At 35.1% G+C, this 13,633-nt stretch overlaps 1 protein-coding gene across 1 annotated transcript; it reads right to left on the bottom strand.

Annotated features, from left to right (window-relative positions):
- Positions 1-5,038: 5,038 nt before the first annotated feature.
- On the bottom strand, positions 5,039-6,499 carry LOC132041997 (cysteine-rich receptor-like protein kinase 10). Its single transcript, XM_059432660.1, has 3 exons — positions 6,456-6,499; positions 6,142-6,289; positions 5,039-5,548 (listed from the first exon to the last, which is right to left on the bottom strand). The coding sequence occupies exons 2-3, from the start codon at positions 6,280-6,282 to the stop codon at positions 5,360-5,362; spliced, it is 330 nt and encodes a 109-aa protein (XP_059288643.1). The 5' UTR covers positions 6,283-6,289; positions 6,456-6,499; the 3' UTR covers positions 5,039-5,359.
- Positions 6,500-13,633: the final 7,134 nt, after the last annotated feature.

Below are 13,633 nucleotides of genomic sequence, written 5' to 3'. Positions count from 1 at the left end.
CTGATAACACTGAAGTAAATTAAGTAGACTTTAATTTCTTACGTTGCAGGTATACATCTATTTTGCACACCCATTTCAGTTATAATAGTTAGAATTTTTTTTTTATGGAAATGGTAATCGATCTATATTACTTATAACTAAACTACACTCATTGTGTAAAAGTTAAAAACTTACTCATACCGAGCGTTTACACCCAATGTAGTCAAGTTAACAATAGAAGACAAACTAAAGTTTATTAGGAGTATTATTTTAAATGAAGAAAATTTTAAAGGACAGTAAATATTAATTAACGTAAAAGGACGTAAACTAAGGGTAGAGGGACTTGAGGTTGCCGTCAACTCCTTCTTTCTTTAATTTCCACACCGGGTGTTTACACACTTCTTGGCTGTGACATAATTCCAAAGTCTACATCATTTATTCTCCATTTTTACTAACATCTACGTACATATAGCTTTTACAGAAAATCATTAATTTTTTTACTGGCTAGAAGCAACCAATGACATATTCAAAGTTGCGCTCTTGACTTCCTTTATTGATTTTTGAGTTTGTGAATGAAGACACGGGCGGCTCAGTAATATTTGTGGTCTAAAGCTAAACATTGATAAGAGGCCTTAATTTAAAAAAAAAAAAAAATATATATATATATATATATATATATAATACACACACACACATATTAGGTTTTTAACTTTTTTGAGATGCAAAGTTATTACTCTCTCTATCCCAACTTATGTGGCAGTGTTCAGGTTTCAAGAATCAAACGAGTTTCTTTTTACCACAATTTTTTCATATGCCTTTTTAATATTTTAAATTGTTAACTATGATGGTTTAAGTACTTTTATGTAATTTTTAAGTATGTAAATTCTAAAAATAATAATAATAATAAAGATTCTATATCCGAATTCACATTCAAAATTAAAATATTTGACTCTCGAAATTCGAACTATGACACATAAATTGGGATTGAAGAGAACTTTTTTTATAATCCATTTCTCTTAATAATTATCTTTCAATTTAATCAATTTAATATCTCTTGAGACATTGTTGATTTTAGATAAGTTTTTATCAATTATATTTTCGAAAAACCTCTTTCCGTAGAGGTTACATGACCTGCTAACATTATTCTATAAGGAATATAGGCGTTTAAGAAATATTAATATTTATTTATTTTATTTAAAATACTCAAAATTTAAGGAGAAATTAATTCATCACTAATTAAAAAAAAAAAAAATGGGGCCCTAATAATTATGGGGCCTAAGGCAATGTCTTTAGTTGACAGGGCAATTCGCACAAATGCCCTTATTTTGGGGTGGTCTTTAATTGTTGCCCATCAAATTTGAAATTTTTAACTTTTGCCCTTCGTTAAAAATCTCTTGGTTTCGGGTTTGAACCCCTGCTCAGTTAAAATTTTTAAAAAAATCGCAAGGTAGAGTTTGTATTCGCAGAACAGAGTTTTGCCTTGAGGCAGAATTTATTTGCCTTCAAATTTCTGCCTTAATGTAGAGTTTTGCATGAAAATTCTGCCTTAAGATAGAGTTTTGAAGGCAAAATTCTGCCATGCGAATCCAAATATCTGCCTTGCGATTTTTTTTTTTTTTTTTTTTTTTTTACTGAGCTGGGGTTCGAACCCAGAACCTAGGGGTATTAGGTGAAGGGAAAAAATTAAAGATCACCAATTTAAAGGGCAAAAATTAAAGACCACCCCAAAAGAAGAGCAATCCGCGCAAAAAAAAAAAAAAAAAAAAAAAAAAGGTAGTTGACTTATGCTTAAGCTTGGCCTGATTGAAGATGTAACTTAAACTTTTTTATTTTAGCTTCTATAATTTTTACTTTTGAATGGCGAGAATCTTTCATTAAAGATGATGGTATATTGCTTTATTTAAGCTGAGGTTTTTTTTTTTACGAATAACTATGCAGCAGAAAAATTAATTCTTGCCTAGAGCTCATGAGGTCGGTTTTCTGCAAAATTTTCGCAAAAATTATTAATTACCGATCTCACGACGACGGAAATCTAAAACAATATTATATATATTCATATATATTACCAACCTCAGGAGGTCGGTAAAATAATATCATTATATTATTAATATAATTTACCGACCTAATGAGGTCGGTATTTTAGCTAATTTATACCCGGCTTAAAAATGTTTACCGACCTCGTGAAGTCGGTTTTTTGCGACCTCATGAGGTCGGTAATATTTCCGACCCACTATTTTCCGACCTAATTTTGAGGTCGGTTTTGAGGTCGGTTTTCGCCCAAAACCAACCTCATGAGGTCGGAAATAGCCATTTTTTTAGGTCGGAAAATCCTAATTTTTTAATAGTGTCAATGTAAAGTGTAGTTTTGTGAAGTTTTCATCCGTTAATCTTTAGATTTTTATATTAAGGGTATACAAAGGTACGTTCTTTTATTTGTAATAGTAAATTGTTTATATTCCATTTTCTGAAAGTTAGCTAACTTATATCACAAAAGATGGTTACAGATGATAGAAGGAATTTTTGGGTAAAATAGGCCAGCAATCACGTTATGAATGTTAAGTTATTTTAATATTATATATTTAAGATATGTGCAGAAACATGTTATATCTCCATGTCCTTCCTTAATTTTCCCACTGCTTCTAGCTTACGTGGTGCCTACATGACTTTTGTTCCAATTAAATCTACTCACCCTTAACCCTCCCGTCCGATCCGACCCACTAAAAGATTAAAACCTAACCTTTTTTTTATTTTTATTTTCATATTTTCATCTTTTCTCTTTTCAATACCCACCCAAAGTTTCAAAGCTTGTCCAAAATACTGATAGCAAATTAAGTCATATTTGTTTGTTATTTGTGATGAAAATACTTTGCACTTGAAAAAAAGAATGAAATCCATCATGAAGAAACAAGCTTTGAAGTTTTGGGTGGGTATTGAAAAGAGAGAAGAAAAAAAAAAAAAAAAAGATGACGAAAAAATAAAATGATTGGGTTTTAATTTTGTTAGCAGGTCGGGTCGGACGGGCGGGTTAAAAGAATTTAAATGGGTGAGTAGATTTAATTAAAAAAGTATAATGAAGGGCAAATATAACTTAATAAAACTTTAACGGTACGTCTGAAATATTTCCAAATTCCAAGTCAACAATCAAATTAGTCCACTATTGACAATCTAAGGACATCAAATTCAATGTTTTACGACTAATCAAACAAAATAGTACTTTCACAACGCGTATTTCCTCTTTGATCAAAATATTAGCTTGCTTTCCCTTTCTAAATTAATGAAATATAGACTTTGTTCCCATGCAAGGTCTTCCAACTGTCATTATCAATTAGCCGTGTGAGGACTCATTTGGATTATGACTAAGAATTGTTCAACCCCCTTTTTTTTTCCCGGGGAAGAATCAAAATAGAATAGGTTTCATGACACAAAATGATGTGCTATTTCCACAATTGACTATAGAAGAAACCTTCGTTTTTGCTGCATTCTTCAGCTTGAATTTGGGACCGCCATCTGAAATCTTAGGAAACATAAATTTCTTATTTCATATTTGCTTTTCGTGAAGAAATACTAATTGAAGTGATCTTCAAACAACCAGGGCCCGGGTCAATTACTCAATTGATCTTTCTAAACTTAAATATGGACTATAAGGTTCTTGTTTATATGGACTATTATATGGTAAACATATTATAAATTCTTACTGCTTTATATGGACTACTCAATTATAAATAAGAACAGTTTATTATTCTTATTTGTTTATATGTTTATGTTTTCAGGCTTCAAATGGGCCAATTTCACCAACGTTCATTCCATCTTCCTCATCCAAATGTTGAAACCCACCGCCATGCTAATCATGCCGTTCATCGTGGATTTTGCTTGTGATGGATTTTGGTTCTAATTTTGTTGGCAGTGAACCTTTTTTTTTTTTGGAACCGTGGGTTTTGCTTGTGATGGATTTCAGTTGCTTTTTTTGTTAGTAGTGAATTTTGTTTTCTTGGAACCATCAATACAAATCAATACATTTATTGGAAGTTTGAATGTTACTCCCTCCGGATAAAAAAAGAATTCACTTAGCCTTTTTTTCTTGAATAAAAAAAAGAGTCCACTTAGCAAATCAAGAAAGAATTAACCTTGTTTTTCCATATTTGCCCCTATTAAGTGTTATTTGATCAAATCTTAATGCCTATTTAATTAGGGGTAGTTTAGTCAAATTACCTATTTTTGTCTAGGAGTTAGTATTTTCTTAAGGGGTGTGCAAATGGCTAAGTGGACTCTTTTTTGATCTGGAGGGAGTATATTTTATCTGAATGTGCGAGCTGGTTGAATACTTTGAAAAGTTTTTTTCACTACTTAAAAAAAACTTTGAAAAGTTTTTTTTAATTGCTATGTTGCTACAGGTTGGAATATATAAAAATAGAACAACTATTTTTCTCAATTTTAGTGTCAGCTTGAAATGCAACTAGAATAAATAGCAGGTAAATTCTTTAAAAAAAATTGGGTTACACCGCCACAACAGAAATGCAAACCGCCTCAATTGTATTTTTCATTTTACTGGTTAAACCACCGTAAATGAACCTAAACCGCCGCTAAACAAGTACAGTTAGATGGTGGGTAAAAGCATGCTAATTGAACCGTTAGAGAAGATTCTTGGTCAGAGCTTTAAGAAATTTTAGCTCAGTTACAAACCGCCGATAAATAAAAATGAACCGCCGCTGTTTTTACAGCGGTTCGTCTAAACTTGCCGGGGTGGGTCTTACGACGGCTTATCGTGCAAAAGGTCCAAACCGTCGCTATTTTTATACAGCGGCAGTTTGAACCGCCGCGCAATGAAGGAACCAACCGCCATAAAGAAACGTTTTTTCTGTAGTGAGGCTCTTCTGCTGAGCTAATTTGTGATAACACTTCTAAATAGATGTTTTCATAGATGTAGCCTAGATGTTTTTGGATGTAGATTCAGATAGATTTGCCACTGACAAACCATCCAACAGAATTTAAATCTTCAACACCTTTTGTTGTTTGTTGAAAGAAATACTTAATAAAGGTATCATGAACTAAGACGTCAATCTCAAGGGAAATTAGGAATATAACCCTCTTAGCTAGTATTCAATCACCTTATTCCTCTATATTACATATAAAATACAAGACATTATATAAATTTCTTACACCATCAGGTTAAGTTGACCCGTGTCACGGTGTCAATAAGTGTTCCCACTAGATGGTAAACTTAAAACTCCATCATTGTATCCATCTATCTTGGCTCTAATTCTGTAATGGATACATCATTAATGGACAATGGAATTGACCTGCTTGTAGATTGATCCGACTCTAGCCCTTTCAGTAGTATCGCTGTTCGACTGTGAAAGAAGAATGCAGATTGCTGAGGCACTCACATGGTGACAGAGTAACTATTAAGCATGAGCACCACAGATGCTATCATAGGTCTTTCAATAACATCTTCTTGAACACATAACAATCCAATTTGTATACACTGTATCACTTCATTTCTTGAGTATGACTCTTCAAATGTTGGATCCATTATGTTCAATGGCGTGCTGTCTCTCCAATTCTTCCAAAACTACAACATTTATCAATCAATGATTAAAAATTAGCATTTAAGTATTTGTCTAGCAAACTTTGCATGTATATATAATAAGGAAAAGGTCCAAATATGCCCTTAAATTTTGCGATTTATATTATAATATGCCCTCCATTTACCTTTCGACTCATTGCTCCCCCACAGTCTCATTGTTATCTTTCGTCAAATGTACCTCCTATTAACGGTTTTCCATCGTGGAAAATTGTCCTGATTTTGTTGCTACGGTCAAAGCCATGTGGGGTATATTTGGACCTTTTTCAATTGTTTAGGGCATATCTGGCTTTTTAAATGGTTCAAGGGCACGCACTTTAAATTATTGGTCAGAGTATATATAGAACAAGTTGATAGTTTAGGGGTAAATTTAGATCTTTTATTCATCTATGTGGCTCTACCATGGCAATTGGAAAATGTCAGAGCCAAGTTGGATAGCCGTTGAGGGAGGGGCATACGGGATGAAATGCGGAACTCTTATGGACAGAAAGGTAAGCGGAGGAAAAACGTAACGATGAACTTTTTCCCTTTATAATAGGACTAACATGATAAAGATACAGTGGTTGTGAACGTAAACTTACATAGCTAAGAACATCTTTAGCACCATCTGATTGGTAAAATGTACTATTCTTTCCACTTATGATCTCCAAAAGTAGAACACCAAAGCTGAAAACATCGGATCTAACAGAGTATTGTCCGTGCATAGCATACTCCGGTGACATGTAACCGCTATATATAGCACAACAAACAAGCACGAAGGTTAGCTAGAAAAAGGATATTTAAAAGGAATAAGTCTTAAGAGGTTCCAATGTAGAAATAGCAAGTGTGCCTATGTTGAATGATTCACTGGAAAAGACAGGAAAATATGATATATCAACGTATTTTAAGAACTTACTATGTTCCAACAATCCTGCTTGTTATTTCTTCGCTTTGATCAATTCCAAAATCTAATATTTTGGGGTTATTTCTGCATCTAAAAATATATTGCTTGCTTTGAGATCACGGTGCATAATTCTTAGACGAGAATCCTCGTGAAGGTAAAGTAGTCCACGCGCAATCCAGTAGCTGCTGCTTTTCAGGATCTAGAAGTTCAATAGAAACAAATTTGTTAATCAGGCAAAAAGATGATATACAAGCCAACTGTGTAACTGTTGGAATTAAGAAAATATGCAATGACAACTTTTTTTCCTTTTAAGCGAGTTTATACCACTAGACAGTGCGTCTAGTGGCCTTTTTTGTTAATAACAAGAAAGAATACTCAAAAAGGAGAAGAACAAGCAAGGAATGTTTCCCGGCTTAAAAAAGTTTACCGACCTCGTGAAGTCGGTTTTTTGCGACCTCATGAGGTCGGTAATATTTCCGACCCACTATTTTCCGACCTAATTTTGAGAGTCAGCTTTTGAGGTCGGTTTTCAAAACCAACCTCATGAGGTCGGAAATAACCATTTTTTAGGTCGGAAAACCTTTTTTTTAGTAGTGTCAATGTAAAGTGTAGTTTTGTGAAGTTTTCATCCGTTAATCTTTAGATTTTTATATTAAGGGTATACAAAGGTACGTTCTTTTTTTTGTAATAGTAAATTGTTTATATTCCATTTTCTGAAAGTTAGCTAATTTATATAACAAAAGATGGTTACAGATGATAGAAGGAATTTTTGGGTAAAATAGGCCAGCAATCACGTTATGAATGTTAAGTTATTTTAATATTATATATTTAAGATATGTGCAGAAACATGTTATATCTCCATGTCCTTCCTTAATTTTCCTATGTGGCGTCTACGTGGTGCCTACATGACTTTTGTTCCAATTAAATCTACTCACCCTTAACCCTCCCGTCCGATCCGACCCACTAAAAGATTAAAACCTAACCTTTTTTTTTTTTTTTTTTTTTTTTTTGTCTTCATATTTTCATCTTTCTCTTTTCAATACCCACCCAAAGTTTCAAAGCTTGTCCAAAATACTGATAGCAAATTAAGTCATATTTGTTTGTTATTTGTGATGAAAATACTTTGCACTTGAAAAAAAGAATGAAATTCATCATGAAGAAACAAGCTTTGAAGTTTTGGGTGGGTATTGAAAAGAGAAAAGAAGAAGAAAAAAAAAAAAGATGACGAAAAAATAAAATGATTGGGTTTTAATTTTGTTAGCGGGTCGGGTCGGACGGGCGGGTTAAAAGAATTTAAATGGGTGAGTAGATTTAATTAAAAAAATTTAACGAAGGGCAAATATAACTTAATGAAACTTTAACGGTACGTCTGAAATATTTCCAAATTCCAAGTCAACAATCAAATTAGTCCACTATTGACGATCTGAGGACATCAAATTCAATGTTTTACGACTAGTCAAACAAAATAGTACTTTGTTCAAAATATTAGCTTGCTTTCCCTTTCTAAATTAATGAAATATAGACTTTGTTCCCATGCAAGGTCTTCCAACTGTCATTATCAATTAGCCGTGTGAGGACTCATTTGGATTACGACTAAGAATTGTTCAACCCCTTTTTTTTTCCGGGGAAGAATCGAAATAGAATAGGGTTTCATGACACAAGATGATGTGCTATTTCCACAATTGACTATAGAAGAAACCTTCGTTTTTGCTACATTCTTCAGCTTGAATTTGGGACCGCCATATGAAATCTTAGGAAACATAAATTTCTTATTTCATATTTGCTTTTCGTGAAGAAATACTAATTGAAGTGATCTTCAAACAACCAGGGCCCGGGTCAATTACTCAATTGATCTTTCTAAACTTAAATATGGACTATAAGGTTCTTGTTTATATGGACTATTATATGGTAAACACATTATAAATTCTTACTGCTTTATATGGACTACCCAATTATAAATAAGAACAGTTTGTTATTCTTATTTGTTTATCTGTTTCTGTTTTCAGGCTTCAAATGGGCCAATTTCACCAACGTTCATTCCATCTTCCTCATCCAAATGTTGAAACCCACCGTCATGCTAATCATGCCGTTCAACGTGGATTTTGCTTGTGATGGATTTCAGTTCTAATTTTGTTGGCAGTGAACTTTGTTTTTTCTAGAACAGTGGATTTTGCTTGTGATGGATTTCAGTTGCTCTTTTTGTTAGTAGTGAATTTTGTTTTCTTGGAACCATCAATACAAATCAATAAATTTATTGAAAGTTTGAATGTTACTCCTCCTTAAAAAAAATCCACTTATTTTAAATGATTTTTTTTTTTTTTTTTTTCTTTTTAATAAAAAAAAAGTCCACTTAAAAAATCAAGAAAGAATTAACCTTGTTTTTCCAGATTTGCCCCTATTAAGTGTTAAGTGATCAAATCTCAATACCTATTTAATTAGGGGTAGTTTAGTCAAATTACCTATTTTTGTCTCGGAGTTAGTATTTTCTTAAGGGGTGTGCAAATGGCTAAGTGGATTCTTTTTTTGATCCGGAGGGAGTATATTTTTGCTGAATGTGCGAGCTGGTTGAATACTTTGAAAAGTTTTTTTTCACTACTTAAAAAAAACTTTGAAAAGTTTTTTTTAATTGCTATGTTGCTACAGGTTGGAATATATAAAAATAGAACAACTATTTTTCTCAATTTTAGTGTCAGCTTGAAATGCAACTAGAATAAATAGCAGGTAAATTCTTTTAAAAAAAAAATTGGGTTAAACCGCCACAAATTGAAATACAAACCGCCTCAATTGTATTTTTTATTTTACGGGTTAAACCGCCGTAAATGAACCTAAACCGCCGCTAAACAAGTACTGTTAGATGGTGGGTAAAAGCGTCGCTAATTGAACCGTTAGAGAAGATTCTTGGTTAGAGCTTTAAGAAATTTTAGCTCAGTTACAAACCGCCGATAAATAAAAATGAACCGCCGCTGTTTTTACAGCGGTTCGTCTAAACCTACTCGGAAAGGGTTTTACGACAGCTTATCAGGCAATAGGTCTAAACCGTCGCTATTTTTATACTGCGGTAGTTCGAACCAACGCGCAATAACCAACCGCCATAAAGAAACGTTTTTGCTGCAGTGAGGCTCTTCTGCTGAGCTAAGTTGTGATAACACTTCTAAATAGATGTTTTCATAGATGTAGCCTAGGTGTTTTTGGATGTAGATTTAGATAGATTTTCCACTGACAAACCATCCAACAGAATTTAAATCTTCAACACCTTTTGTTGTTTGTTGAATGAAATACTTAATAAATGCATCATGAACTAAGACTCCAATCTCATGGGATATTAGGAATATAACCCTCTTAGCTAGTCTCATTCGATCACCTTATTCCTCTATATTACATTGAATATAAGACATTATATAAATTTTACACCATCAGGTTAAGTTGACATCTAACTACCAGTGTTCGTCCATCATTGTATCCATCTACCTTGAATGCAGTTTTGTAATGGATAAATCATTCGTGGACTATAATGGTTTTGATTTAGTTGTAGAATATTGATCCGACTCTAGCCTTTTGGAAACAACTCTGATCGACTATGAAAAAAGAATGCAGGTTGTTGTGGCGCTCGCACGGTAACAGAGTAACTACTAAGCATAAGCACCACAGATGCCATTGTAGGTCTTTCATTAACATCTTCTTGAACACATAACAATCCAATATGTATACACTGTGTGACTTCATTTCTTGAGTATGACTCTCCAAATGTTGGATCCATTATGTTCAATGGCGTGCCATCTCTCCAATTCTTCCAAACCTACAAGATTTATCCATCAAGCATAAAATACTAGCATCCGCAAGAATTTATCTAGCAAGAGTTGCATTTTGAATAGGGAAAAGGTCCAAATATACTCTTAACAATTGATCAGACAAGTACCAAGGGCTTTCTGTAGACTTCTTTCATTTCTGAATTAGCTTGCTACAAGTCTAGCATTTGTATGAGTTCGTTGACCGTGGAAGACTATTGATATTTGTTTTATATATGCCATCTGTAATCTTTCGTCTCAAATATGCCACTCTCACTAATGGTTTTTCATCATGGAAAAATTGGCATAATTTGGTCGATACAATGAAAGCAGCGTTGAGGTATATGTGAACCATAATAGAAATTATTGCAAAGGATATATAAAGCAAGTTGGTAGTTTAGGGGTAAAATTGGATCGTTTGCTTATCTACATGGTACCAGAAGGGTAGAGAGGCAAAAATCGCGGTAAGTTTCAATATGCTTGTGAAATTTCTTGTTCTCTTTTCTAGCTTTATAATCTAAACCCAAACTCTTGGTTTTCAAGACTCCCTATGAAGAGAACCTCTTCAAAGGGAAAAATCACTAAAGAAGAGGATACCGGGGTTACTGCCGAAGAAGAGGATACTGAGGCCGCTACTGCTTCAGTTAAGATAACGAAATGGAGAGCCGCTCCGAGCGTTTCAGCTACCTCTTCAAGGATAGGTTCTCAGGTCAAGTCACGTCATATTTTACAGGCTCGGAGAGAGACTTCTTATGATGGACCAACCTCGGTGGTCATTCTTGATGAAGATAACTCACCAGTCGGATATAATATTGTTGTACCGACCAGTTCCAATGACAAATTGTCTCCTAAGAGCGGTCTCCTCTAGATGTGAAAGGTGATACAGGGCCCTCGCCATATCAAGATATGAGCCTTCAAGAGGAAATCGCCCGCCTTCGGGAAAGAATAGGGGGATTAAGTCCACCCTTCATGGCTCCGACGCTAGCAGGCCTGATGCTGTTAAACCGAAGGACGGGGATGCCAATGCTTCCGAGGTTGAGGATCAGGCCGTATGATTCTCAGGACATCGGGCTAATTTTTCTTTATGTCTTCTTCTACTTTAGGATCCATACTTTTTTTATGTTTTGTACGGTTATTATAATCAAATATATTATGCGTCATCATATATAAAAAAAAAAAATTATTTGAGTGTGTGGAGAATGCCTTTATCCGTTTTTTATCTCGTTTGAATTGAATCAGACCTTTTTTGTTTACGAATCCTTTCTCTGTTCGTGTTGCCGAACAAATATTAACTTCGGCGTAGCTCAACAATGATCACTTACATTTTCCAAAATGGGCGGGAAAGCCAGCCGTCCTATCAGGTCACGTCGCCCAGGCGTGGGGCCATCCGCCCCTGAATGGCTGTTCATGCAGTTACGAATAGGAATCGTCTTACCTTACTTCTATAAAAGCTCACCCTCGATTCATTTTTAACTTTTACCGCTTAAAAACTTTACCTCCGAAATTTCTCAAGCTTCATTGTTTTCAAACTCACAACCTTCAAACCTTCATATATTCATCTTCAAACCCCCAAATCTTCATCTTGTCCTTCAAAATTTTCCCCAAATCTTCAAATCTTCATCCGATTTTCTCCAGATCTTCATATAATTTTCTATCACTTTCTCTCTTCTTCAAACCTTCAATAAAAATGGTTTCAAGTTTAAGATCTTCTTCTCGTGAGACCTTTCCATTTGGCTCCCCTCGGTCGACTGATGCTACTGCTTAGCCCGAGGTTAAAACCCCTTATGAACCTCGTGGTAAAGACGTCATCCCTTTGATGTACCATTTTGAATCTAAGTTTGCAGTTGAAAGGCCTCCGAAGGGTGGTAAAGCTGACCGAGGTTACGACGTAAGGCGTTATCCCTCCGCGATCGACAAGACAATCATTCCCAAAGTTCGTTCAGATTGTGGTTGGAAAGACAGCCCCTCCGAGATCGTAATCCCGGGACCTGACGATGACATCACCACATACGTGGAGGGGTACTCAAGTGTTTACACTTACCCCTTCATCTTCAACTTAAAACCCTCAATCGATGAGGTGATCCTGGATATGTGTAAGACATACAAATTGTATCTTGCGCAAATTGGACCAAATGTCTGACGGATCGTCAAGTGCATCCGCTCCTTGGCGAACAATGTCAAGGCCAAATTCACGCTGCACCATCTGATCCGGCTTTACTCTCCCCGGATCTTTCTCAAGGGGATCGTGAAACTCACCAAGCGTGGAAAGTACCCGATCCTTTCCAGTGTAGAAGAAAACAAGGATCGAGGTTGGCTAGAACGTTTTGTTCGAGTCAAGACCGAGAAGATCATTCCCTGAGGATATCTTCCTTTTCCCGAGCAAAGGGAACAATAATCGTAAGTGCCTTCAGTGCCTCTTGACTTTCCCGCTCTCATAAACCTTTGGCTATTAGTCTAACTTTTTCCTTCTAACCTTTTTCTTGTTCCATACAAAGTGTGGTTGGCGGGTACTATAACCAACTTCGAGAAGTGGGTGGATGCCATTATGGCCCAACACCCCCACGAATTCCGCACTTGGAAAGATCTCTCCATGGGCAAACGGGTATCGAAGAACCACGGTAAGCCTCCTGTTTATTTGGTTTTGTACCCTTTTGTTTTACCTTGAAATCTTTGCTGATGAATGGTAATGTTACACCGGCCCGACAGGGGGAAAAGCCAATTTAAGGCCCGCGCCTCGGTTGCTCCGACTCTGACGAGATGTTCAACCCAAGCAAGACGGAAAGCAAGTCGTTGCCGAGGTTTCAAAAAGCAAAAAAATAGAGTAGATCCTCCAAATCGTCAACCTCGACGGGTCAAAAAAGAAAGAGAACCACCAAAGCTGCCAGTGGTTCTTCCCGCACTCGACGAAAGGATATTCCGAGAAGATTTTGTTGGGCGAAATTAACCAAATGGTGAACTTTCTTGGATTTTCTTTGAAAAGCTTCTTGATATTTAAGATTTTGAATATTGATATCTTGAACTATTTTAATATTTGATGTTTTACTTTCTTGAAAGGATTGTACTTTCATTTAGTTCTTGATGGTGATTTTGACAAGCTTATTCCTAGATTTTATTCTTGTACTCCTTACATTATATTTTTATATTAAGTGTTAATTAAGTTTATGTGCCACTAAGCTTTATGCTTAGCGATAGTTTGTTACTATTGTAGGTGATGTTCCGAAAGAGACTTGAGGATGGCCATTCAAGTAGACTCTTTGATGCTTAGATGAAGATCACATTTGTACGAGCACGTTCATTTTGTATACTTTTGTTACACCTAGTGAATTTTCGCATCGTCGTAAGCAAACTAACGTGAATTCAGAGAGTCTATGATATCCCTATAAGGTTAAGGAAGACTTTTAATAA

This window comes from Lycium ferocissimum, unplaced genomic scaffold (assembly GCF_029784015.1).
Source record: "Lycium ferocissimum isolate CSIRO_LF1 unplaced genomic scaffold, AGI_CSIRO_Lferr_CH_V1 ctg12827, whole genome shotgun sequence".
NCBI lineage: Eukaryota > Viridiplantae > Streptophyta > Magnoliopsida > Solanales > Solanaceae > Lycium > Lycium ferocissimum.
Note: the sequence above shows the minus strand (reverse complement) of the source record. Positions and strands in the feature narration are given on the sequence as shown.

What these genes read in the sequence shown, in the direction of transcription:
- LOC132041997 (XM_059432660.1), bottom strand. Translation starts at nt 6,282, where the DNA reads ATGTCACCGGAGTATGCTATGCACGGACAATACTCTGTTAGATCCGAT. An exon ending in CTAAAGATGTTCTTAGCTAT is followed by an intron (nt 5,549 to 6,141) that starts GTAAGTTTACGT and finishes TAAATGTTGTAG; the next exon opens with TTTTGGAAGAATTGGAGAGA.